At 47.5% G+C, this 27,752-nt stretch overlaps 2 protein-coding genes across 7 annotated transcripts in view; one reads left to right on the forward strand and one right to left on the reverse strand.

The window, feature by feature from the left end:
• Positions 1–768: 768 nt before the first annotated feature.
• DNAAF19 (dynein axonemal assembly factor 19) lies at positions 769–11,106 on the reverse strand. The gene is made up of 4 exons (XM_078860018.1): positions 11,010–11,106; positions 5,125–5,278; positions 3,563–3,707; positions 769–1,690 (listed from the first exon to the last, which is right to left on the reverse strand). The coding sequence occupies exons 2-4, from the start codon at positions 5,262–5,264 to the stop codon at positions 1,121–1,123; spliced, it is 855 nt and encodes a 284-aa protein (XP_078716144.1). The 5' UTR covers positions 5,265–5,278; positions 11,010–11,106; the 3' UTR covers positions 769–1,120.
• Positions 11,107–11,489: 383 nt separating this feature from the next.
• Positions 11,490–27,752, forward strand: part of LOC144934572 (uncharacterized) — a 63,942-nt gene continuing 47,679 nt past the window's right edge. For 4 of the 6 annotated variants that reach the window (XM_078860514.1, XM_078860516.1, XM_078860517.1 and 1 more), the window contains exons 1-2: positions 11,490–11,520; positions 12,028–12,073. In XM_078860514.1, coding sequence (XP_078716640.1) covers positions 11,505–11,520; positions 12,028–12,073 — 62 coding nt within the window. In that variant the 5' untranslated portion in view covers positions 11,490–11,504. Of the gene's footprint in view, positions 11,521–12,027; positions 12,074–23,307; positions 23,427–24,977; positions 25,052–27,752 lie in introns of those variants that run through there. The other 2 variants (XM_078860519.1, XM_078860521.1) reach the window with 2 other exon arrangements.

Raw genomic sequence — 27,752 nt, forward strand, 5'->3', positions numbered from 1 at the left:
TTGCTTAAAAACTACACAGGGCTCAGTAATGGTTTGGCGAGCTGTGTAAGTTTCGGAGTGATCGGTTTATGGGTTTTGTAGTTTTCATGAGAATGTGAAGTATCTTTGGACAAATGGACTCGCTTTATACTTTGCTCATAGCAACGAGTGGCGGCCTATGGGGGCTCCCTTGAGCCAACACTTCTTAAAACCTGCCGTTTGAAAGGTTATATAGGTAAAATGGTAAACAAGGCAGATGTCTTCAATAAAATAGAAGCCCAAAGATATGTCCAGAAGCCTTTGAGGTTCAAGGGAAAGTTGCAAGATTGTTAAGCCTGACTGATGAAAATATCATGTATTCAGATTTGAGTATGGGTGCTCTTATCCACGCAAATATTCCAACTATTGGATATAAACCTGTTGTGATCGCTAAGTGGCATAACTTTGTCAGTGCAGTGAGATTTTGTACCACTTTATTAATGCAGGAAGTAAAACAAATCAATGAAGCTTTCTAATAAAGTACTTGTTGGCCTGCTTTGTTCCTGAGCCAATTTATCCATGCTCCAAGGATCATAATTTTGGTTCTCAGGAATGTTCAATTATTCATCGTACCATCTGCGACCGTGTGCAGCTTCGCATGAATGTCGACATTCATTAAGATTAAACAGAGCTCTGTATGATAAAATATTTAACACGCTAAAGATGGTTACGTCAAATATAACAATGGCAAGTGGAGAAAAAATGGCTTTATTAATCAAACAAAAAACCCTAATTATACTTGACCACAACACAGAACTCTTGAAGACACGGCGCTACAGGGCTGGTTTGTAAGGCACATTAACTACAAAGAGACAATTCAATTAATATATTTTGCTGTCATTACAGACCAATGCATGCAGCATTTATATGCTTGTAGTTAATTTAAAAGTGGTATATCAAAACGTTACAGGGGGACTGGTTATCAACTATTAAATAAAACGGAAAAAAACTGATTAATGAGACAGCAGACGCCTCTTTTTAAACTCCAGTTATTTAATGGCTCGTGTTGAAATGTGGATGACCAGCTGTAGGTGGAGAACAAACGTTTCCATTGGGTGCCTTAATTCCCAACTTTAAAAGCCCCATTGTATCCTTGGCATGCTCACTCAATTCCAAAGGCTTTTCTCAGAGCCTCAACGCTCTCGAAGGTGAGGCAGTCTTCAGGGTTCATCGACTTTGCGGTGAACTCCCGGGCTCCCCCGCCCACTGCCTGCCACCCTTCTACTGGCGCCAACTCTTTCTCAACGCCTCTGCTCTCCGCCTCCCGTCGGCCAGCACCGTCGTTGTTTCTCGGGCCGCTCCCGGGCGCCGTTTCCTCGCCGGGCACGGATCGCTCCGTGGCCCGGCGCTCGCACGCCGACCCCAAGCGCCGGCAGAGGCTCCGGACGGCCTCCAACTCCGCGCCGCCAAGGAGGCGCACGTTGAGTTTGAACCGCGGGGTCTGGACGAGGGCTCCGAGCAGCTCGGCCACGGCGGGGGCGTCCTCGTCACGGAAGCACTGGGCCAGCGCGACGGCCGCCTCGCCCAGCAGCCCAAAGCCAACCTCGGCGCGGAAGAGGTCAAGGCAACACCGCGCGCCCACGCGCAGCAGCAGTGCATAGCGGTCCGGGGACGAGCGGCGGCGCCAGTCGCGGTTGAACTCGAGCGCCGTACACGGCAGCTCCTTTGACGGCTGAGTGCGCGGGGGGGGGTGGGTGGCGGAGATGGAGAGAGTCGCCGGGGGAAATGGAACTTGCGTTTCATGGGCCCGGATTGGCATAAATCTCTTGTCGCTGGCACCCACGGCGGAAACATTTTATTGGTGCCAAATTATTTATAGGACCGATAAAGGTTTGTGATGTGATAACGATTGCATACGAGTAGTTTACGTTCGGAAGCTGTCAGCGCGCTCTGGAGGCAGGGGCTTGATTCCGTGGCCAGCAAGCCGTCAAGTGAATGACTAAGGAGCATGCCGATGGCGGTCTCAGAAAAACATTTCGGGTCAGAGCAACCAGAGTGCTATGAATCATATAAAAATAAACTAGCACTGCGAAGGCTTTGTCACCTTGGTGGTACAAATTTATGCTCTGGTCCTGGGACTCCAATCTGAACCTACACGAGCCCTCTATTACATGGAATAGTATACATATTTAGACTAAGAAACTTAGAAAATACCAGGTTGAGTTGCGTTATAATTTGAAATGTTTTGAGGAATCCCCTTAAACCTGGTTTTACATGAAAAGTTTAAGCAAATCAGATATGCCAAACTAGTTTATAGATTTTTTCTTTTATTTACAAACAGAGGCTGAGTGGAGGATTATACGCCATTTTGACAGGAATCTGATTCAAAAACTCTACGAGATTTGTAAAATCTTTCCTGATGGCCTAGTGCACTGAATGAATGTTGACTTCACAGTGAACCGCATTTCTGTGTACTGTATACATTCGCCATTACTGATGTGTTTAAGTAGCGTGGTTTTCCCTGTGAATATTTGCCAGCAGGAATGTAAACTGTCCGACAGCTGTCTTGAAGACAAACAGGTTACATTAAACTTTAAATATATATAAACTCTGCGGGCAAAGCACTCTAAATAATCAATGTTTAGGGACAGCTTTGTTAAAAAAAATCCTTCTCAATCACATTCTAATTGTGCTATCGGCATCATGTCATGCAATGAACAAATGTCCAGTCTCCAATTTCCAAGGCCGAGAAAGATAACATCACATAACTACTTCTGAGGTCACATCAATAGGCATCATTATCCGCACGAGGATCAGACCTGTTATATACCCTGCAGAAACTATTAAGTGTTAAGAAGTGAAACTTACCCAAATTAGGTGAAAACCCAAATGTAACGCCATGTATGTTTTGTGCAGTTATTAGTGACTGGGCTGAAACCATCAATTCACTCCACTTGGCCACCGATTTTAGTCGTGGGTGTCTGCCCATATTCAAACCTAGAATCCCAGCAGTGCCACCTCAGTACTCTGACCAATAAGCTACCCCGAGAAACTCACATTATACTGGTAGGAACCTCCTGGTTACACCAGCCCACAGGGGATTATTGTGTCCGTCCGTCATGCAGGGAGGGGCTGGGTGGGGAGGGAGGGGCTGGGTGGGGAGGGGAGGGTGGGGCTGGGTGGGGAGGGGAGGGTGGGGAGGGGCTGGGTGGGGAGGGTGGGGGGTGGGTGGGGGGTGGGTGGGGCTGGGTGGGGAGGGAGGGGCTGGTCACCCCGTGGTGCCCTTATAAAACTCAACGTTTAACCTACTCACGCCGGCTTGTGCCCGCCCTCACAGTCGGGAATATTTGCGGAATACACCACGCCGCCGTTGACCCTGGCCATTGACCGAGCAACCCAACGTTCCTACCAGCTCCCTCCGCAGGAATGTGTTCAACCCAAAAGAATGTGTTCAACCCAAAAGAATGTGTTCAACCAAAAAGAATGTGTTCTGCCCAATGGTGCGGTTTTGTTTAGTTCGCTGTCCTTCCCCCGGCACCTCCGATTAGCACGCTTGGCTACGTACGGCGCGAAAAAAGTTCAACACACACACGTATGGACAGACCTGTGGCGTTTCATGTTGCGACTCTTCACTCCCCTCCTCCTTGGTGGTCGCGAACGCGTTCCAGCGCTGCGCGTGAACGTCCCCGCCCAGTCGCACTTTGTCGCACGTCTCCAAGGGCCTCAGGTGCGATGCTAAGACAATGTCCCTGGGCAGCAGGGGTGCAACGACGCATCGATTTGTGCATTAAAACAAATATTCTTAAGCTCGCAAAACATGTTCTTATGCTTGTAATACTTGCACAGAATTGTACGTGTGAGAATCGATAGCTTTGTATGCATTGTGTGTATTTGGTTCACATGTGACCCACCTAGAGGCACTACAAGGCACCGTAATGTGAAAGTAAATGAATGTTTTGGGAATGTAATCGCTACCTCGAGCTGTGTTGCAATTCATAGAATTTTCTGGGGGGAGAATATAAACCCATGATTGTATAGAGATGTAATGTTTACTGGATAGAGATTTAGTGTTTTTGTCAATAAAAAATGGCTATAGACCCATTGCAGACTGTGAACATATATTGTTCACCCGTGTAAAAGGAAGCCTAGTTCGTGTATTTCGTTATAAATCATTTAAATCAAACATAAACGTTACTTACCAAACCATTGCATACTATAGCCCACGTCGAGGCAGTAGTTTATTGTTCCTAAACATTTATATTAATTTAGTTACGCTAAAGTGTGTTCACTTTCAATTAAAATAACAATCATGCATTTTGGGAACATGGTTTTCACTTTTTGCAGCTTTCTTGAATTATTTTGATACCAAACTGGGTGTCAGAATAATTCACACCGAGGATTGCAATGGCTATTGCAGACTCTTACCACACCACCCATGTCAATTAGCACACGTTCATTGCTTAGAGCCATATCGCTGGGAATGTGTTCTATCTCGTAACAAGCTTACATGCAACCGTTACCTTAGGCTTCTGCAAGGCCAGATTGTCAGCAGAGGGCAGTATACAAAAATCCATTATCGTACTGTACTATGCTCCAACGTCTATGCTCCCCACTGCATACCTGTCAACCCCTTATCAGTGCCTACCTCATACAGACCAATATAGACTCTATTGGTCACCCCGTGAGGTTATAAAGCTCAACGTTTCATGCTATGAAGTCCCATCATAAGGGAGAAATACAGACACATATTTGTTTTTTCCCGTGTTGAAACGGCTGTACGCCGTATGGACCTCAAAACTAAATTTCCCTGCACAAGAATACGGGGTCTAAACCGTATGGGTTGACAGCCATGCCACCGTTACCAACCCACACTGACCAGTGGAGTGAATTCCGGTCAAATAAGCCCTATAACCAACATGGTGTTGGTCAGCCTTCATCCCCCAGTGGATATATCGTGGATGATATTAAAATGATATATTAATTGCATCTCAATGGCGACTGGTAGACTCCTCTACAGTGAGAGCAATAACACACACACACACAACAACAAACGTCAGTGCAGGCATTCTAGAGAGTAACTTGCGAAACTTCCAGGACACTCTGCCCCGTGTGATGAGGGAGCATGGCAAAAACAAAGTACACAAAACAGCACCATTTCGCCAGCACCTGAACTCCTCGTAAGAGCCCACTCTCTGCGTGATGGCTCGCAGCTTGGCTTCGTTCTCACGCTGGTATTTGGCATCGGCAGCCACGGCTGCCTGCAACTCCCTCTCCAGGCTCGCCCAGTCCAGCTTCTCATCGTCCATCGCCGTGGCTTCGACTGCAGAGCAACAACAACAACAAACAGGGGAGATGTCATTGCGTTGAAGCGACGCGCTGATGTTGCACCTTTGCAGCTGCGCACGCAGCTTAGAAGTCGCCACCTTTAAACCTGGCTTTGCCGGGACATCCTATTGGTGAGGTGGCTCTCCTGGGAAAAAAGAAATGTCTCCCCGAGACATCTTCTTGGTTCTTTCGGTAAAGTCACGTAGAAGGGAAATAATAAAATAATAAAAATAAAACATAATAAAATACAATTCTCACGACGTTTCGGCCACAACGCAAGCAGCCGTCCTCAGGTGAAGAACAGGACTGTCGGAAAGACAGCGTCTGAATGGACACCACCAAGCTTGGCAGCGTATATTTAAGCTGGGTTAGAGACGTCAAAAATCCCGGTTGTTGTCAGCTGCTCGTCATACATCGCATACGACAATGCATTTACGTGTTTGTATGTGTGTATGTTGAACTCGCCCAGTCCAGTTCATGTTTTTGTTTGTTGCGGTTGCACCCGATTCAAGAGCCGAATGGCTCACAGGGCTATTCCAAATAAATGAAAACTGAAAAAATGAAAATAAAAACTTCTTTCGACAACCATGCTTATCGGAGGTGCTGGGGAAGGACAAGAAACTAAACACAAAAATCAGTTTTAAAGAAATGAGTTCACTCCTCATCCGGTATTGTGATATATTCGTCTTGCCATGACATTTTGATTTAAAGCTTTCGTGACTGCAGGGATTCATCTTCTTGGTTCTTTCGGTATTTTATTATTTCCCTTCTACGTGACTTTGCCATGACATGTCCTGTTTTTTTTTTATTTACCTCAGAGGTGGCATGTGGAGATGCCCAACAAACAGACGTCCACATTGTTGACTGCCCTTACGGCAGCTCGAAGGTGGAATGAAAAGGTTGATTGAACTCGATGACGCGACAATCAAGTGGTTGAATTGGATATCGATCCGTGATAGCAAACGGAGTATAAAGCTAAATATATAGGGAGGGCTCTCCAGCCAATCTCTCTCCACCCCTTGCCCCTCTCAGTTCCTGTGATTCGATAAATTATCAGGATTTGGAGGCCACATTTCAATTTAACAATAGGTAAAAAACATTGGTCTAGTTTTGACCGTCACATTTGTCAATAACCGAAATGTAACTGCATATCCCCTCCTTGTAGTTTGCATCAATGATAAATAATCAATTATTTCACGTTTCATTTGATGGGTGTATCTTGAGCACGGAAATATGTAACTGTATACATCGATGTGTTCGTTGCAAACCTCGCCCTCTGTTTTGGGCTGAGACGACCACCTCGTCGCTCTGTCATGCCTTAGGGCTCTGAGAACATGACACCACTTTTCCAAAATCAATGACAGGAAATGTTTTGGCAGGAGAACCAGGAGACTGAGTTTCATGTAAATTGTACTGTATAGGCAAATTGAGGTTTTATTTCAGTGACATCACAAGGGAAGTTGGCGCTTCATCCAATGATGTGGCATAAAAAAAAATGTGTCCATCACCCTCATGGTCAGCCATCGTCTTTCCACTGCTGGTTGTAGGCCTCCGCAATCCATCGCCATCTCTGGCAGTCCCACGGTGCAGCAATCCAAGGAGCTCTTGCACACAAACGAATTCATTACTCCACCTCCATGTTGCACGCCCTCTTCAGCACGTTCACTCTTTTGGCTTCCACTACGTTGTTAGGTCTCAAGCCCTGGCCATCGTTACTTCTCGTGACGTCTCGTGCCAAAGGACACTTTTATTAACAGCCCAGTGTAAAAAATGCAGTCTCACTTCAGTTTTATAAAACACACTACCAAATTACTCGAATTGGCAGTTAGAGAAAATATACCAAATGCAAAAAAAAGATGTCTGGAATAGAGCCACATTTTTTGTATCTTCTCATGTTACGACATGAGGCCCAGGCTTGTGAATTGAAGTTCCAAGCCATGAATACCTGGCACAGAGTTTCGGTAGCTTTAAGGTTTTTTTAAATCGCTAACAGACCCCTGACAGGGCCCCCAGTTGCCTCTAAAATACTTGCACCGCTGCATCCTTAAAGTGAGCTTCTGCTTTCGTATGGCTGATGTGGATACAGAACAACAACTACAATTTCACATTCAGGTGGTCAAACCAGATGAGCGTGTCAGGAGGAGCAGCGGAGTGTGTCGCTGTGATGTCTCCTTCGTATATTTGTGGATTGGGCATTGCGTCGTTATAGAGATAGCTAATTGGGTGGCGTTTCTGCCACAAACCAAACGAGCTGCTCATTAGTCACCCAGGAAGGAGATCTTCCCTAGCAACACGTGGGTCCACCAAATCTGAAAAGTGAAGGGTAGGTGGAACCTCAGGAAATGCAGTGTGAGTTTCTGCCATTGCTTATTATTCACGTAGAGGCATCGTTTTAAGAGTTGTATGCAAAAGCATGGGGAGTTTTAAGGCAGCCATGCTTACAGAGACGTCATAACAGTCAAATTATAATATTCACGAGAGAGGTCGATAAAGCCTTTCTATCGAGACTATAACATGGTAAGCTAACCTGACATATATAATTGATGGCTCCGTATACACACTACCCCACAATACGTGCAAGAGCATCATTTACAAAGCAGTGCAGCTGTTAGCGAAGAGGATTTATAGAACTGAGAGCCCAGGCATGCAATCAATTTTTCTCTGGCGCTAAAAAGACTGCGTGGAAATTGGTGGATTGATAGAAATCTCATGGCTGCAAAGTTTCAGTGTCCATTTCCCTAACTTAGCTGGATTCATTTTATGAGCAGCTTGCACCATCCATCACGGAGACGCAACAAACTTGGGTTACCCTGATATTGAACGAACAGCACAACAGAAGCATAACAGTCGAAAGAAAAAAAAGTATGATTAACATACTCGACTTCCCAAAACAAACTAGTAATGTAAATGAAGCTCTGAATAACAACGCGTGTGGTGTTTGTCGTGCATGCCAATGAGCCACCAGTTTTCAAGGAGATGACAATTTTACTCCCGCAAAAGGCCATAGCAGACACCTTGTTTGATGCAAAGTGCACATTAGTCCTGATGATATTATCATCATGATCAGCAGGTCCTTGCTTGTCACAGCTCAAATTTCCTACTTTAATTTGTTACGAAAATTTCATGCCGACTGGCCCTTTTGTAGTTTTTAGAGACAGCTGATAACTCAAATCCTTCTTGCCAACAGCAATAACGAATCTCAATGAGATCTTCCTGTTTCATAAGTAATGGACATTCGTTCACTCGCTCATTCGTTGATTCACCTCATTCATTAAATGAACCAAAGCTGCACAATCAGAGCGAGGACACTGTAGACGTGGACAATGCATGGCAGCCAATAAAGAGAACACGCACGAGAGGAATACTGCAATGGAGATGGATTGTGGCATCGTAGCACCATGAGGGATGGTGGTGCCTTCACTCAGCAGTGGGTTGACAGTGACATGGTGATGAGATGTAAAATGTGAACCTCATCTTCCCTGTTCTCGATTCTGTTGTAAAGTGAAAGAGTTTATCATTCCGTGACTTCCTACAAAACCCTCCGCCTGAATTTGTAACATTCTCTGCACTGGGCCCACTGATGATGATGACCATCTGTGGACTAGCATTGGCCAACACTCAAAACCAAAGTGGTTCCACACTCAAACGAGAATTGACACGCATTACCTCCACAACCGTATGACAGCAGCAAGTCTACCGGACACGACGAGCAATGGTGACACCCAACAAATTGTCACCTATTTGATCGACCTCTGAATATTCAACCCCGATACATTGTCTTAAGCTGTATATATTTTAAAAACCATCTCATTCACTCTCTTTATTAAATGGGGGCACCGTGGAGGTACCCCCATTTAATATCACACAAATGTTACGAAACTCCCTTCCCGTGGGCATCAAGGTGGTGCCAGGAGAACACAGTACAGCAAAAATGTGGCCGGACTCTGTTCCAGCTGTTCGGGATAGAGTGCTGTCCTATCGCTCGCATCGGTTTTCTCTGGGTACTCCGGTTTGCTTCCACACGTATTACGCTCTACATTGCATATCCTCCCAGTGGTCGCGTAGATTTATTTTCTCCGGGTCCTCCGGTTTTTCCCTCCAAATTTAGAAACACGAGAATTTCGGCAGCCTACGACCGCCGTGTTCTAGCGAATACGGAGGAGGGCTTCTTGGTGCTTCGCGGCTCCACTGATGTCCTCTTCTTCCAGCCCCCCCCCCCCCCCTCATGTGTGCAGATACTAACGGGCTGTACCTTAAAAGTTCATCAGATAAATGTTAAGTTTAGCGCCAAATGTGTCCTCTTGGATTTCCTGAAATTTCGAAGCGTCTGATGCAAAGAGAAATGTAAAAAAAATTCTGTGGAGGTATTTTACACGCGGGTCCTGATGCGCAGGACTTATTTAAAACGAGCAACGCCTGTTCACCAGCAGCCCTGGCCAAACTAAACCGACCAGTCAGACAGAGACATGTCTAAACAGGGTGGGGGGGAGGCAGATATAGGCATATATGCCTACAAAATACATCTGGACTCTATGTCGAGTGTGTAGGCATATTTGCCTACGAAAGAAATGTCATTTAGTTTTTTTTTTTTGGGGGGGGGGGTCGACAATTGTTGTAAACCTCCATAATAGAGGTTTTTGGGTTAGATCGCGTAAATATATAAATGTGTCGTTAAAACCCGCCACCACCCGACACAGCCAACTAGTAAGGGTTGTCACGTAAACAGAACGTGGCCAATTCGTCAATAGTACAGCACTAGTGTAAAGTGTAGAGTAGTGTATAGTGTATAGTAGTGTATAGTGTAGAGTAGTGTAGTGTATAGTGTAGTGTACTAGTACAGCACTAGTGTGTAGTGTATAGTGTATAGTAGTGTATAGTGTAGAGTAGTGTAGTGTATAGTGTAGTGTACTAGTACAGCACTAGTGTGTAGTGTATAGTGTAGAGTAGTGTATAGTGTAGTGTAGAGTAGTGTATAGTGTAGTGTACTAGTACAGCACACCGGTTGTGTTGGAGAGCCAAGCCACAACATTTACAATCTGAGTACGACGTTTCGCCAGTAATTACAACTGGCTTCATCAGGCGACAGCCTCGATTATGGATGATATTTTCTATTACTCTTTGATTCAGACCTTCTGAAAGGCTCTTAATAATTTAGTTAACGGACAAACGGAACGCCGGGATTTTTCTAATAATGAGTTTAGATTATTTATTGAGATTATTTGGCTGCGATACATTTCCACGTGATGATAAGCCACTTCGTTGAGCTGTCATTTGTGATGGTCAGGTCGCTTCTGAAAGATAGCTAAACAGCTACGTGGACTTTACCTGGTTAAATATAAAACAAGTTTTAGCTTAGACTGTCTTCACACTCCCATCGCGCCTGGGTCGTGCTCTCTCTCTCTGTCTTAGAGATTGAGCAAATGCGGAGTCGGTACGTTACAGGTACAACAATACTCTCAATAATAATCATCATCATCAAGGAAAGTGCGACAAAATAAACGAAAATGTACTGCAGCCTTCGTATCTCGGCTCCGCGAATCGTGGATACGAACGCGCGTTGTCAGACTCGCAAATGATTCACGTAAACACTCGTGAAGCGAGTGATTATAAGGGGCGAACCACCACCAACCCCAGGTCATAGTGACGGGGCGATATTGAAGACGATATTTGTTTAGTAACTCTTGTCGTGTCAGTGAAATTGGTTCTCGGTTTCATGGCAAACTCACCCCGGCTGCATCCGCGTGCTTCGTCTCTACGGCAACGGTGGCTTATTAACAGCGGTGGGTCCGATACACTTTAAAATTCTACCGCTCGTTTTCTACTCCCGTAAGTTGACTGCAATTAAGCGAGTATTGTTGTTTGTGTGTGTTGGTGCAAGTAAAATAATATAGCGTAGTTTTTTTTAAAGAAAAAAAATTGTTGTTTCGATTCAACTATTTCCGGCGGTCAAAGGTCAACGGTGGGGTTTTAAAAATGGCGCGGCCCAGTGCCGCCCCCACGTGGCCCCGCGCTTCAATTGCCTCGTACGTTTGCGGATTGCTTTTAGGGAGCGGTCGCCAAAGTTCCTTCATTTAGCTTCGGCGAACGAGTGTTGTACAAACAAATAAACCATAATTGTTAAAGTGGTTCTAAAATAAAGAAAATTCTAAATAATTTTGGAATTTTAAGTTGGTACGAGATACTTATCGATTGGTTTTAAAGGAGTCGCTATCAATTCGAAAATGTACCTGAGATTAGGTGGGTTCATGAACGTATTTTTGTTTATTTTCACACAAGTGCTGTACTTTATCATCCTGTATATAGAGAATTGCACCCAATATATCGAATGCAACTAGTTTGAGTAATGCATCACTTGGTAATCTTAAGTTAACTTTGTCGGTACTACATTTGACAATATATACATGTTTTATGGTTTAATTGTAAATACTATGCAAATAGTGAATCCTATACAAGCGTGTTTTAATCACTTTAGAATTGGTTAATTGTAATACAAATAAAATGTATAGGATGTAATTAAAAATGCTATGTATACTGTAATGCTTATGTACACACTGATCAATACTATTTGTGGATGCTTTTTTTGTATCACGTTTGCTGCCCACGCCCAATGGGGGGGGAACAAAACGCCAATCGGTCGGCAAGGAAGAGCGCTATTCAAGTTGTAAGGGAGAAGATGCGTCACATTGTTGCATGCGGTCAGTGTTCGCAGTGCAAATGAGCAGCGTTCAATTTTTATTTTTCCAGGAAGCGATTTCTCCGCGCGGCGCAGACGAGTCCAGCACGGCGTCAGGTAAAAAGCGTCGCATCGATCACTAAAACGCACGAGGGCACAAGTTGTTTGATGCGATGTGTTGTGTTGCAGTTCCATGTGGCAAGCCCCCCCCCCCCCCCCCGTGTTGTCGGTCGTAACAGTTGTTGGATCATAACTTCGCCACTTTGATCGGTGCCGGTTATATTTACGGTATACGGTTATTTTGGCTCGAATTTTGTCACCTGAAGTTCATTCACTGCTTTTTCATGCCTCCTCTGTAAGCCTGATTGCATCGGTCGGATACGTTTTTTTTAAGGACGTACAATAATGTGTTTCTATCGATTTTGCAAGGTCATTGCCACACCCTATGACCCGTGACATTTTCTTGTAACGAAGTAATTAGGCTGTGAATTACATCTCCACCCAAGTCGATGCTTTTATTATTTTGTAACTTTTCTTTCACAAAGGCACTGCTAATACGCTCCCGTATTGCGTTAAGTGTGAATTTGGGTGTGCATGTGATTCATGTTGGCCATGCCTCCACAGACAAAGAGCCACGTGGAGTGCACGCGACAGTTCCATGCTGGGGTTTAATGTAGAAATACAGTTCTGCTGTGCAAGTCTCTTCTTCTCATTCACTGCGTCCTAAATACATTTAACGTATAATAACAAGGTCATGTCATTACAGTGCAGCATTTGCCTTATTCTTAAATGGTATCTTTTTTTTTAATTATAGTATGCGGTATGTTTTTATCAATCTGTAAGGTTGTTAAACATTTTCACGGTTAAACAACACTTCGTTGTGAGAAAACTAAAACGCCTATGGGAAAATCGGTGATGGTTGCACAAATTGCTCATGGAAAGTTTGCATTGAATGGGTGTGCTTTGCGGTGCACAATTTTCGCATCCCCAATGCACCGTGTGTTTATTTTGTCAATGTTCCAACTCGGTAACCAATGAATGCGAAGTTGGCATGTGTCCACACGTTACACGAAGGCGGGTGGCGTGGGGCCGATTCAAAGAACTCATCCACCTCTAGTTTCTGTATTTTGTCTAAAACATGAAAAACACCGAATCTAATTCATGAATCGTTGATTAACTATCAAAACTGGGAGGGCGATTACATACATGTTAACCCATATGGTTTACCCGTAATTCTTGTATAGGGAAATTGAGTAAAAAATGTTTTTTTGTTTGTGTTTCACCCTTGTGATGGGACTTTGTAGGATGAACGTTGAGATTTATAAGGGCACGGCGGGGTGACCAATAAGTTCTGAATTGGTCTGTAATAAGGTAGGCATTAATAAGGAGCTTGACAGGTTTGCGATGATTTGGGCCAAGATCATTGTAGTGCATACACACACACACTAACTCGGACCCCAAAGTGGTCTGGTTTTTTCACGACCGAAGACTCTCAATGTTAGATGCCCCGCAGCACTCAACAAGTGCACTGTACTGAGGACACACAACTCTCGTGGTTTTCACTCATTTCACCCGCTAATGCCCCCCAAAAACCTGGAATTTCATCACTGACAAAAATGTTTATGGTTACGTTCCCATCATTCATTTCTTTATGACAACTTCACTTGCAGTTGAATTTAACTCGCATCCTTGTCGGTTTACATATTTGTACAACGGTCACCCTATGTCTCGTTAATGTTTCTCTAACTTCATTGCATACCCTATGAGCAGTCTAAAAATAATCTGCCCGAGGCGATTTTTGCTACAGATAATGTATTGCTTAACATAGATTCACGTTTGTGTAATATCTTCGATTTCTCAGCTGACAGTTGTTTTTGCTGCGATTTCTATTTGCTTCATTGATCTACCTTATTTTATTTATTTTGCTTTTAATATTTTTGTGACTTGATGTCATTATTAAAAAATGAAACGATCTCGCTCCCTTGAGTTCTCACCCCAGTGAAACAAATGAACTTGATTTGACTTGTGGTCATATATTTGCATACGACCAAAGTGCCCGCAATGTGCCCAATCTTGTCATGTGTCGGCAACTAAGCTGGCTTGACCCTGAATAGTGTTTGGATGGGTGACTACCATACACAAACAGGTTGTCATAGTATTTTCGGGGCTGTCAGGGGGACATCAAAGGGCACTGGAGCAAAATGTTTTACTGCCAGACATATGCGCCTCCGCCTTCGACAGCCCGCATTGACTGTTGCGGTGAAATATGGTCAAATAACCCCTACGACCCGCACCGCATGGGAATGCGTAATCCAGCAGTGAATTGGTGGATCGACAAAGGGCTATACTTGTACATGTGTTTACCTTTTTAAACGCTCATTTAAGAGGTGGCATCAGACCTCCGTTCGCAGCCGCAGCTTAGAAAGCACCACTGGGAGGGTTGTAAGCGAGTGGCAGAGAGTGGGTATCCTCTAACCACGGCCACACAATCACCTGCCACCCGATCAGGTTATAGCTCCTTGCCTTCATTCGCCTACACTCGTCCACGCGCACACACACACCCACTCGGCTTTAATGGCATCCGTCCACATGAAACCGTGAGTCATGAGTTGGCGGAAACCCTATCCGCTGGGGCCTCGAGCATTCACCGCCTCCTCGTGTGACCTGCACGGGTCACTGGAGCGAGGCCTGTCTCTCTCCGTGCCGTGCTTGATTTGCTGGCCACGTGAACATGGCCCAAGCCATGAGCCTGTAGAAATGGCGACTACATCCGCAAAACCATGGGGGGGGGGGGGCTAGAGAAGAAAAAGCATGATAGGGTGACATTTCTTGTTCATGAAAAGGGGAACCGTTACTTGAAATGTCGAACATTGTTACTCATTCTGTTTCAACTTTTAACGGTTTCACGTTGGCTGTCGTGCCCCCCCAAACCCACCCACCCCCCTCCTGAGTTTTTGGTATGCCCCCCTTCAAACAAGGTCAAGCTACAGAGCTGAAACCATGGCTCTTCAGGTTGAATTCTCATTTCACCCTCGGGTTATTGCTGTGATGTAGCGGTCGGCAAACTGGACTTGAACTCCAGAGGTCACCGGTTCGACTGCCTGGCGCGGTGTTTGAAACGATGGGCACGTTTTAGAAAACGCCTCGGCTCGGTCTGCCCAGTAAAATAAATGGATGCACCACAGTCAACCTTGGTGGGATAAAATGTGGGTACTCCTAAAACTTCAATTACATCTGGTCAGCGTTGAAGAGGGCACCATGTTGAACTTTTGCCCCGTACGTAGCCAGCCGCGCTAAACCGAGGTGCGTGGCAAATGACTACCGTACTGTCGACATTGTGTACACTCTCAAGCTGTGAAACCAGACTGGTCAGGTTGCCAGCAACAATAAGTCGTATGCCAAAACGAGAGGTTTGAAAACGGAGATTGTTGATGGTGGTTTCCAAGCTCGAAAAAATATATATTTGTTTTAACCTTTATTATGAGCATGGCTTTATGACATGAAATACGTAACCGTGTATACTATATAATAATAGGGCCCTTTGCCTAGGAAAGCCTGAATTGGTGTTGATAATTTTTCAAGAAGGAGGATCCTGCATCGGGATGTTTGGCCACTTCTAATAATGAGGAAAACAGAATGCCCAAAGGAATTCCACACACACATCGAAGGATAACCCAAAGCTCTGAACAGACAGCTTCGAGCATCTCTTGCTGTGCTGCCATCTGGCACCCTAGCCGAGGCCGGAGAACGCCTGCAATTTCCAGGCAGCCTCCCATCCAAGTATTAAGCAGGCGGCTCAAACCTGCTTATCTGCTAGGATCTGATTGTATATTGGATGCATTCAGGTCTATTTGGTATTGGGCAACCATTAGCTCAGTGTTCTTCATTAACTTTCAGAGGGCGGTCACTTTTGCCGATAAGCCATCGGTGCGAGGGCCACCACACATGACAAACCATTGGGTTTCACAGTAAGATGATGGGTGTTTTTTCACATTTGTGTATTGTCGGGGACTGCACTAAAGGCCACCAGGGCCGCCAGTGGTCATTGGGCCTTGCAATGAAGCACACTGCATTAGCCTATCGCTGTGGGGTAGTAAGAGCAAAATCATTGCTTGTTATGGTTTACGTCGAAGCCTCTTTGATCGATGATGGCAAAGGTGTTTACTTGGCATTTAATTACTCTTTGATCCCTTACAGGCTACGTGAAGTTTGGCCTGAGGATAAGGAAATGAAACGCACCTGCCACGTGTGTTACTCTGTGTGAATGCGCTGAAGCAAATTCTTGGCCGGGTGGCTCGGATGTCGGAGTGGTCCGAGCTGGCAACCGCTGAGATCCTGGGGTTTGAATTCGGTAAGCCGTTTGCGTTAAACAAAAAAGAAACAGGTTCTCAAGCCCAGCGAGTCGATGGTCTCAGCCTGGTCAAACAGTATGCTGACTGACATGCGACAAACATTTACAGCCTGTAAAGCTGGTGGGATAGAAAGGTGCTGCCCCCCCCCCCCCCCTACTGTGTGGACTGGAGGGTCACCTGAAGGGCTCTGAGTAGCATTGTATAGTGGTTCTGTGATATCCGCTTCTGCGGGACGTCCTCTAACACAAAGGGTTACTACATGCATGTTGTGCGAGAGTTTTGAATGGATCATTCGTGTCGGGGCGTAATTCTGATTGGCACAATCAGGGTCAAATTTAGGATGAAGACGTAAGAAATCTTAAGCTCCCCCCCCCCCCCCAAAGCTTGTGCAGACCTCTGCAGAAACAGACATTACAATCGTGCATTAACTTGATGAAGCTTGTGACTAAGCCACTGCCCCCCGTCGTGACATGAGGACTGGTGCCAGTGGCTGTGTTGGCTCAGTGGTTAATCTGTCCCCGGCTGCACTCATTCTTTGTGCAGGCGGCTTAGCTGAAAATGACCGCGATTCAGGGGCAGTGGCCGATTCTCATCGGCTCTTCTGTAGGGATGAGAATTCCAAAGCGTTGCGATGCGATAACCTTTTCCTGCCGCTTCTGCTGCTGGGTTAGGCCTGCAAGGCTGCGTCACTCGTGTGAATGTCAGCACCGGCGAATTCCGTTAATGTCTTGGCATGAACTTTGCAAGCGGGATGGTCCGGCAAAGGTGTCATCCATTTTACTTAAGGTTTTATAATTATCGGTTTGAGCTCGGTCGCTACAACTACAACCCACTTGGCAGTGCAACGTCAACATTTAATCGTCTCGAGTCTCGTGTCTCTGCACATCCACGCGCCGCCGGTCATGGCGTTGGCGACGCACATCGCTGCCGTGGCGAGATGTTAACTCCCTCGCCAGGTATGCAGGAGGTCGTGGGTTCAAACCCAACCCTGACATCTGTATAGTTGGAGTTGGCGTGTTCTCCCTGTGGTCGCGCGAATATTTCTCCGGGTGCTCCGGTTTTTCCCTCCACATTTAGAAACGTGCGTTTAGAATATTGGGCTGCTGTAAATTTTCATATGATAAGCCACTTCGTTTTAGCTCATTTGTGGCCAGATCGCTTCTGAAAAGAGCTATTTAGCTCGGTGAGCCTGATCTGGTAAAATGCAATGTTTAGGCGTTACTCGAACGCTCAACAAAGACATTTTTTCCATCCCAATGATTGTTTCGTGTAAACATTTTTGCTGTTGTGTTTTACGGCTCTCATTCATTTGCTCGTCCCCGCCCCGCAATGCCCTCCTTGACCGCCGTCACCTGCCGACGGTCTTGGGCCGTCGTCGTCCTTGCAGCAGAGCTGATACAATAACGTCTTGAATCCGAGTGCAGGCGACTGGGACACGTACATCCACAGAACATCCTCTCTCTCTCCGTGTTCCCCCAAAGTGCTACGTAACTTATTGACCCCAGAGGGTCGAGAGAGGCACAGTCCCGACTCCCAGTCCAGAGTTAGAACCTGCGAGTCGGCACGCGATTGTACTTGGCAAGGTCTTATTTTCATCGTCGTCAAAATCAGCCCATGGTCAATCCACTGCTGGATGAAGGCCTCCCCAATTCGTCGCCATCCCTCACGATCCCTGCGGTGTAGTAATTTGCCGACCTATCACCTGCTTACGAGCTGATTTCATCGTTCCATCTCCTTGGTTGTAAATCCTCTCGTGCACGTTCTGTCCCCTTAGCGCAGCCATCGTTAACCCCGTCCCACGCGGTGCCTTGCCCAAGTCCGCTTACTTTTTGTAACGGCTTGAATGATGTCATTAACCGAATTGTTTCTCTCGTCCATGTGTTCCTCTTGCTGTCTCGCGGGGTAATCTCAAGCGTGCACCGATCCGTGCTCGTTTGCGCACTCGTTGGGGTTTTCCATTTCCTTGCTTTGATGATGACGCTTCTGAAAATGGAACAACCAAAAAACTGAGATGTGCACTTGGGTTTTCGTCTCCTCTCGAGTGCCAGATGCTCTCGGGTAAGATGCACGAAAACTGAACACCTCGAGACAAAGAGCGTCACGGCTCTTCGGATTTCTCCAGGATAAGTGAAGATTTTTGCTTCTGAAAATGCGACGTTTACATCCCAAAGTGTCGACTTCCCCAAGTGTAGACTTCCCCCCCCCTCCTTCCCTGCCTCGCCTCCCACCACCACCAGATGATGTCACTGCTTCTGCATCTGGATTCCTCGTTGTTGAATGAATTGAACCGAATGTGTAGAATGTGCTCTGCGGAGGGAGGCGGTTTAATTTACAGAGAACGCTTGTTTGCCTTGAAGCACGACAGGAACGCGTGTGTGTGCACGTGTATGTGCGTGTGTTTGCGCGTGTATCTGCAAAGGTGCTCGCTCACAGCACATTCCCCAACAGTTTATTAAGGCTACATGGGGGGGGGGGGATCTTTGTGTGCAGTAGCGAAGCAGTTGACACACCGCGCTACGAACCTGTTCATTCCCGCACACGGCTACCAACACCAGTGATGATTATCAGAACCAGTCCAGGGGCCTCCCCTAGGTCGACTCGGCCTCTAAAATGAGTACCTGGTGTGGTGCGTGAGCGTCGTCGGGTGTGGTGCTGGCCACCCCCCCCCCACCCCCCCTCGTGTGCCGTGCCGGCCTTCATAGATGCACGCTAACAGCACTTGCCCCAAAAATGTGTTGAGGCTATGGGGGGGGGGTAATCTTTGTCTTTGTAATGCGTTGGGGCACTTCGTGAGTTCGAGGTGCACGCCCCGCTTCTGCGTTGCAGGCAAAACACGTGACCCGTGACAGATTAGCAAAAGCGTGACCCAGCAGAGATGGCGTTCACTACATATTCGCCTCATAAGCACGTTTTGCAATGTACCGGCCCGTTACTGCGCTAGTTATTGCCTTGGTTCAAGTCGTGACGCCCACGTGAATCTCTGCACAACAAGAGTCTGTTGCTTCAGAGTCTGAAAATAAAATGTCACCCTTCGAACCTCCGTGGCTTTTTATATCCACGTGTTTTTTTTTTGCAGCAGTGGAATGAGCATGGCTGCTGCTGCTGCTGCTAATTCATTTGATCCTATGGAATGGTTCCCCCACTGCATTTGAAACAAATTTCAGAATGCTTAAATACAGTAGCGTAAGAACGCTTAGAAGGACGGTTTACTGGATTAACTTTTATGGCCATAAGCAATGCTCTTCCCTGGCCATAAAAGACGCGTGCATATATGTCAGCCCTGTATCCTCACTGACCTCTGAAGTCCATTTTAAGAATCCATACGGCTGCATTTTCAATTAAATATTACCAGCGAAACTGCTGGTGCAGCACACGAGGGGCGGATGGTTCCCAGTACCTGAAACCTCTCGTGGAAACAATAACCCACCAACCCCGCCCCCCCCCCCTGGTTCTGTGTAGAGAACGTATGCACGTATGTGTGTTGGACTTCTTTCGCGCCATACGTTGTCAACCGTGCTCACCGGAGGCGCTGGGTAACCCATCCACTGCCATAGTTGTTTCTTTTATGGTTACCAAATGTAAGTCGCCGTCAATGCATTTCAGTAACCGTGGCATTATTAATAATAAAGAATAATTATTAACATTTTGTAAGGTGCCCTTCATCCGTAGATTTCCAATTCCATAGTAAAACCGTGTACCTAAAGATGATAAACTTTGATTAGTGAAATTTTTTTTCTGTCAGTTCGCTTCAGTCGGTCTACTCGTCACCGATCTTTTGGCATCCACGGCCACGTTTCAAATGAGACCATATCCTGGCCTCTTCACTTCTCACCTGGTTAAACAAGACTCCTGAATTAACTCCATGTCGATGGTCTCCCGAAGATGGTGTCGGTGGTTATGGAGGTTGTGTGACCATGCTTCACCACGCTGGTGGGCGCGCGTGTTCGTGAAGTTGAGAGTAGGGTGGGCCAGGAGTCCAGGACCGGTTCCAATATATCACTCAACACAGATGTGTCCGCCTTGCCCCGGAATCGTACTCCGGTTGCCGGCTTCGTAGTGCAGTGTGTGTGAATCACTGCGCCGTGATAAGACAATTGCATCGTGATGAAATAAAATAATCTTCCCCGAGGCTATCATGTCTGTTTTATTCTACCGCACATGGAAAATCGAGTACTGTTCCGTAAAATTCCCAGTGCGCCTTTCCACGAAGACTCCGGTGAAACTCTCCTTGTCTGCATCAAGATAGGCAGTCCCCGGGGGCACTAGCTGATCCTATTATCTGCAAAAATATCTCCTAATGCTGCATCTGAGTGGATATCTGTGGATAAAATAATGAATGTTCCACTGCTTCCATGGGCTTATTTGAACATACATCACCACACTGGTTGGTGAAGGTGGGGGGGACAGATCCGCTTGTGACACCACTAGCCACTGATGTTGCGCATGTATGTTGAACTTCCTTTTCTCCGTACGTAGCCAACTGTGTTGATCGGTGGTGCGGCCGGGAATCGGACCCGGCTTGCCGAGTTCATGGCGCAGCCGCTAGCCGCTTGTGCCCACCGGTCCACCCATATTGTGTTATCCGTGAAATCGGCGCGCAGATGACAGGAATAATCCGGCAGCGGGGTAAGACGCTGTTGCGTTTCAGTTTTTCAGTTTTTTCAGTTTCATTTATTTGGTATAGCCCTGTGAGCCATTCGGCTCTTGAATCGGGTGCAACCGCAACAAACAAAAACATGAACAAGAAACATCTTAAAGTGACTACGCGCAAACAGAAAAATCCAGGAAAAAACAGCAAAGTCTTCCAGAAAAAGCTCCGTATATCAGTGCTGTGTGCAAAAATCCCAGTGGGATGCAAGCCAAACAATAACAACCATAAGACAATTAAGATGATCAATTAGGGCCGCGTCTAAGAGTCGCCGCTGGTAACAGGGCTGCGTTTAAGAACACTTTTGCCGATTTCATCGCGGACTGCGAAGTTTGATCCGGGTGACTCCTCCACAGCAGCGGAAGCAGCTGGCGGCGAGGTGTTTGTCAACCGTGGGGGCACCTTCCGTGAGCGCGTGCGGCGATTAATTTGCAATCTCTGGCTTTGCAGAAGGTACGATGCGCTGCACTGTACTGGCGTCGCCAAACTCACTTGCATCATTTAGTTCCTTCCTCGAGGCCAGAGGCATTTGGTTGAGGCATAAAAAAAAAAGTTCCTAATTAATGTGTTCGTTAAACCGGTTTGTAGGGGCTCAGGTGTGGCCGCACGTGCCCTAGCTTCGACTTGTCAAAATCCAAAATCGCAGAGCTCCAACTCTGACCACCTTGCTATCTCGTCAAGGAGTGTAAACCATCATGCGAACTTCGGTAATTCTCACATCAGCAGCTTTTGGCTCGCTATCAAACAAATGGCCACCACATCGCGCGCTTTCAGATGCACGTTTGCGGCCGTCTGGAATGCTCCTCCTTCCAATGTTAGGAAACCACTGGAGCTGTGCACTTTTAAACCTGGATGGAAAACTCACTTCTTCACAACTGATTTTTTCGTATTTAGTTTGTTGTCCTGTCCCCGCACACCGGGCACGGTTGGCGATGCACGGTGAGAAATAAGTTCTACATACGTACATGCACATACCAACCATATTTCACCAACTGCGCGCACCGTGAAAGCGGCTTTAACGCGTGTGGCCTAGCGAGTCCACGGATGACGACGACGACGTTCCCTCCGCTCGCGCTGCTGCTAACGAGAGGCCACGGAACGCCGCGTCGCGCTCGCCGTTTGGGAGGAGGCCACGTCGACAGTCGTGGAAGCTATGAAGGGCTGCGCTCTCGACGCTTCCCTAACAACACGACTGAGCGTGGTGTGGAAATTTACAGGCGTGTGTTTGGATGTTGGCGGGGGGGAGCATGTAACGCTGTTTTTATTTTATTTACTGTGGTTTATGAGCTTGGGTAGAGAACATGAGGTCGGTGCTTAACTGCGAAATAATAAGCGGCCGTCGCAGACGGACACTTTGGGGGGGCTCCCACGGAATTTCCGTGGGAGCCCCCCCAAAGTGTTCGTCGAGTAAAGGTATTGCAGTGAAGCGACTATCAGGGCCATCGTTGGGTGCTTGAGAAAATATAAATTAGACGGAGCCTTGGCGCATTGTTGCTAAAACTAATATTGGATATCGTTATTAACATCCGCGCACTATGGAAACCTTATCTGCTGTTCGTGGCTTGAGTGTTGGCTAGAAGATGTAGTTCTTTCTCGGAGCGTGTTTATTTTTAAAATTAACTGCAAAATGTAAATCAATATCATAATTTATGCATTACTTTTACCATTTAAAACACGTGTGGTGCGGTCTCATTTCGATTTCTTTGACACTTGTGTGGCCGATAATGGCTTTTAAAAACACGGCGCAGGTAATCTGCAAAATACGTGCTTTTCAGAATCTGAATATTTAAACTGGAGGAATCCAATGGGCTATAAAGCTCTTTATCACAGATAGACTGCACTGCATTACACACGTCCGCTTGTATTATTAAACCGTTCAAAAAATTCCATAGCATACTGGGTAAAACGCAACGGTAACTTCTTATAACGCCCACATTTTTTAAAGAAATAAATATTGTACCCCCCCCGCATCCCCTGCGGGTGTTAAAGTACGAAATGTTTGCAAGTGCCTGTGTCCCAAGGCTCTGCGGTCTGCGAGTCTGCAACGCGCTGGCCCAACACTGCTGACAAGTGACTCATTTCCTGCCTGCTGCCACCCTCCGATAACCGGGGCGGGTTCGAGCCGCTCCCGCTCCTCGTCGACTTTGCTGCTGCTGCTGCCTCTTGCCCCATGGCGTCCAATGAGAGAGAGAGAGGCAGCAGCAACAGCAGCAGCATCTCAGCAGGAAGAAGCCGTGGCCACGGTGGGGGAGAAGGGGATGTGTGGTGTGGGGGGAGAGAGAGGAGGGAGGGGGAGGGAGGCGGCCCCGGTGGGTCGGGCTCGCTAGCAGAAGGTGGGTGTGGGGCGTTCCCGGCTGCCCGTGTATTTCTCGTTCAACACGCGGGGGGCCAGTGGCTTTTGAGACGTGACCGTGGTGGCGTGAGCACCTCCGACGCACGCGCTGGCCGACAAAGCAAAGGGAGTGTAAAGGTAAGGGGGCCGGTAGGAGTAAACGAATCATCGTCAACGACCCGTAGAGTATTTGACGGACATCGGCGAGCAATGCGCGGGTGATGACAAGGGAGGAGGGGGGACAGCTGTGCATCCTTCGCTCGCACGCTTTTTGGGACTCTTTTTGTGGGGTTTTCTGTGTATTTTTTTTAAAGAGCCGCTGTTCGTAGATGCAGACTTCCCCGTTTCCCCCCCCCCCCCCTTTTTTTTTCCAGCTCCGAGCAGCGGCAGCAGCAGTTAGCTCATTGAAGCCAGTAAAGCCCCCGGGCATCTGTGTAAAGCTGGACCCGATTAAGCCGACAGGAAGATGTAATTCGCGGAAAAAGGGGGGTGGGTGGTGGTGGTGGAGATTCTTGTTGTGAGCCACCACTCGGAAACATTTGGGGGGGGGGGGCGACGTCGCTCACTCGGCTCTGTGCAGACTTCCACTTCTCCACACTGCGGGGGGCTTGCAGATTCAACTTTGCATTTCCTCGCCGAGATAAAAGTTACCCCCCCAAACCCGTTTCGTGTGGGGGGGGGGGGTGAAATGTGTCGACGTTCCGATTTGCCATTTCGGAAAAATCTCGTCGTTGGGAAGCGTGCGAATGATCGTGCGCGTGCGTTATTTGTTATTTTTCCTTCCCAGCCCCCCCCCTCACTACGCTTTCGTGTGCCCATTCGCTCATCCGCACGCGGTTTTTGTCGTTCTCGCCGGTCGCTCGCTCGCTCTTGCGGCGCAGCGTAGGAATGTCTCGCCTGCAGCATCTGCCGGGCAGAGCCGACCGGAATGCGGCGTTGAGACCTCGACAGATTTGGCCAGACGTGTGGGGGTTGGTTTTTTTAGTTTGCGCCTGGGAATGAGAGAATTACACCGCTGTCTGCGGCTCGCGTCTCGCGGGTCGGTCTTCTCGTTGCGCGCACGGAACGAGAGAGCATTCCGCAGAAGTGCCCCCCCGATTTTTTTGCGTGACACCGCAGCCGCCGCTCGTAAATGGGGGGGTCCCAATGTTGGTCACTTGAAAGGGCCCCCCACTGTGGCACGCGTCGCTCGACGATAGAATCACAGCAGCGGCGGCGGTGGCGAGAGGCTCCCTCGCGTAAAAATTATTCTCGTTTTGTCTGCACGCCGTCGTTCCGCGGAACGGGACGCGGTGGTGCGGGATGGGGGGGGTGGCCGATTCGCTCGGGGCGCTTTCGCAGCGGGAATCCGCGACCGCTCTGCGGAGTTGAAAATTGCCAGACGGGCTTTTGCGCGTGCACACACATGTCGATATGAACACCGCGGATTTGTGAACGGCAGTGAGGGTGGGTGGGGGGTGGGCCCGGTTGGTTTCTTTTTTGTTGTCGCGCGGCTGAAACCCGAGTGAATTAATGACGTTGTTTTAAAATTGAAAGCCGCAACACGACCGGGTCGTGTTTTTAATGACGTGCGCGGATTTATTTTCCTCCCGTCTTCTCGGAAGGGGAGGGGGGGACTGTTCGACTGCTCGCTCTGTAAGTGGAGCGAGCGGTGGCGGAGTGGTTAGCGCGTTGAACCTGGCCGTCCGAGTTCGATTCCTGGCCCTGGATAACATCTGTGGCGAGTGACATCTCCGCCAGCCCACACGGACGAGCGTGGCGAAGTATGGTCAAACAAAACCCCCATGCTCGACACGGCGCAGGGAGACGTACATCCAGCAATTGGGTTGACAACGGACGGTAGATTATGAATTGTAAGTTGACACCCTTACAATCTTGTTATCCGGGTGTGGTAGTGCTCAGCTGTGTTGGATTGCGCAAATCTTTAGAACTCTCGATTGTAAAGTTCGTGAGTTAACTCCCCGGCAAACAAGCGGTGTGCTGAACTAGTAATTAATTATCACGTTGTTTACCTGACAAACCTTACTAAATGTCTGCGTGGGTTTGTGGCGGGTTTAATGACACATTTATATCTACGCGATCTAATCCCAAAAAAAACTAATGGATAACATCGGTCGTGAAAGCCTACGTGTTTAAACTCCTAAAGCCCTGCTGGGCCTGTGCGAGGCATCCTCGAGATGGCTATATATATAGAGCAAGTGGATCCCAGCCACCGTTTAGCACTTGCATGCATTGTGTGACCACCGAGGCTTGCCAGGTGCTGTAGGCACGGAGGAGCGAGGTGTGGTCAGGAGATGGCAGCGCTGAGTGTCACCCCCCCCCCCTTCGTGTGCAGCGTGGTGATGAGGTTGTTTTTCTCCCGGCTTCTTCCCCAAACTCCCCAAACGCTCAATCCACTCCCCGATGTTAGCAGGGCCCTCCTAGAAAGAACCTCGATATTCTCCTCCGTGGCTTTTCTTCCTGATAAGCAAAGGGCATTGTTGTCTTTTATTTTATTAACCTCCAGCCGGTGTGCAGATTGCGCACGAGTATCTACGCGGAGAGCTTCCTCATATCGACGTGGTCATTCATATGCTGATGCGCCCTGTTCTCATGGCAATGGTCTCCGCTCATTGTCGGGGGGAGGCACCTGGTTCCACTTTAAAGAGCAGACCGCACATCCGCCGACAAAGCGCAAATACACCCACTCAGCTCTCCGCGCAGAACGTATTCGCTCGCCCGCTCGCTCTCTCCCCACGCTCTCGCAAGTCGCCCACCCGGCTGGACGTGCAGCCACTTTTGACGCACGAATTCGTCGATTCGAGCCGACTGTGTTAAATGTAGCGGCCTCTAGCGGATGAAGGGAATTGTAGGACGTGCATATTGACGATCGTTTGCAGCATTTCGTCGATCCACCGCTGGATGCGGAGGGCCCTCTCGACCGTACTTCACTCTGGCGACTGAGTTGATGGAAGACGAGGCGCGCTTAGCCTTGGGAGCATAGATGTAGAGTACAATAATATATTTAGCAGCACTGCCCTCCGTCTCTCCTACCCACCAAATGGCTCCGTAGCAGCCTGTAACAACCTGTTTGTGCATGGTGGGTCACCCATCCAAGCACTATCCAGGCTCTACCCTGCTTGGTTTTCGAGATCCGACGAGACTGGGTCCATTCCGGGTGAACTTGTCAGGCAGTCTCGTAATAAATGCGTCAAATTGCGTGTGTGTAAGAACGTATGTTTTCGATTCTTATAGATCTCGCATATAATGGGTTCATATGACCCACTGCAACTGCTAGTGGCCGCTACAGTCGGCGCATTTTGAAAAACAAAGAACCTCAATCGAAACGTGGTCACGAATCATGACAATGTATTGCGTCATCAGGGAGCGGGGTGAATTGCAATGCCCTCCCCCCAAAGCTCTCTCCACAAATATGTATCCATGTTGAACTTCTTTCGCTATAATTGTTACGACTGCGCGGCTCGAGAATGCGACGAGTTTGCGTTTGAAGGTTCGTTGCCCCGTTTGTTTTCGGTTGTGCCAGGCATGGTTTATTTGAGGCTCATGACTGATTATTTAAGTTATTGATTCCCCCTTTGTTTTGTGGCTCATCGTGAGTTTTGACCCCCCTCTTGTCAGCCACGCCGCGTGGCCGTGTGTCACTGTACGGGAAGACACCAACCCCACAAAGCAAACCGCCTTTGTAGATACAACCCTCGGCTGGCTGCCTGTCATGGGAATAGAACAACTCGCATGAACTCTCTCCTGAAGCCCTCTCGCGGCTAAGCAGTCCTCGGCATCGGCATTGAGCTCCGCTGGACGTCATGCGGAGTTTTAGGGGCGGTTGTTTGACCATTCTTCACCACGTAGGTGAGCGCAGGTTTTTGTCGTGTAGGAGAGTCCCCGAGGCAACCGCTTTAAGATTTCGCTCGCACGCAAATGTCAGTCGGGACCGAGAATCGAACTTGGGTGGGCCGGTTCATAGAGCTAACCGCTCGCTGCGAGACTGCCCCCCCCACCCCGTAATTACAGCACTTTGTTTATTTATATTGTACTTTGTCGTTCCCAACTCTCTTCTGTTTTACGCAAATTAATTTTACTTTCCCTGTTGCCTGTTTATATTCTTTAAAGTCTTTGACGCTTCATATCTTCGGGTCTACGAAGCCTCGCAAGCTGAAATGTTGTACACAGACCTCTTCGTCTTGCGTGACAATTGAAGATTTAATTTGAAGTGACAAACGAGGTCCTGCCGATCCTGGGCCTCTTCCTGTTTTTTTATTAACATTTTTATTGCACTATTTGAAATATATTAGAATTAATCCAGACAATAGTGAACTGTTGATATTGTCTGGATTGAACTCTTGGAATGAATATGTACATGTACACATTATTTTTACAAGATAAACGTAAAAATATATTGGTTAAAAAAACAAGTTTTTCGGTGCGTGCACTTTTAATTTGCACTCAAAAGTAGAAAAAATATTA

This window comes from Lampetra fluviatilis, chromosome 10, assembly GCF_964198595.1.
Source record: "Lampetra fluviatilis chromosome 10, kcLamFluv1.1, whole genome shotgun sequence".
Taxonomy (NCBI): Eukaryota; Metazoa; Chordata; class Hyperoartia; order Petromyzontiformes; family Petromyzontidae; genus Lampetra; species Lampetra fluviatilis.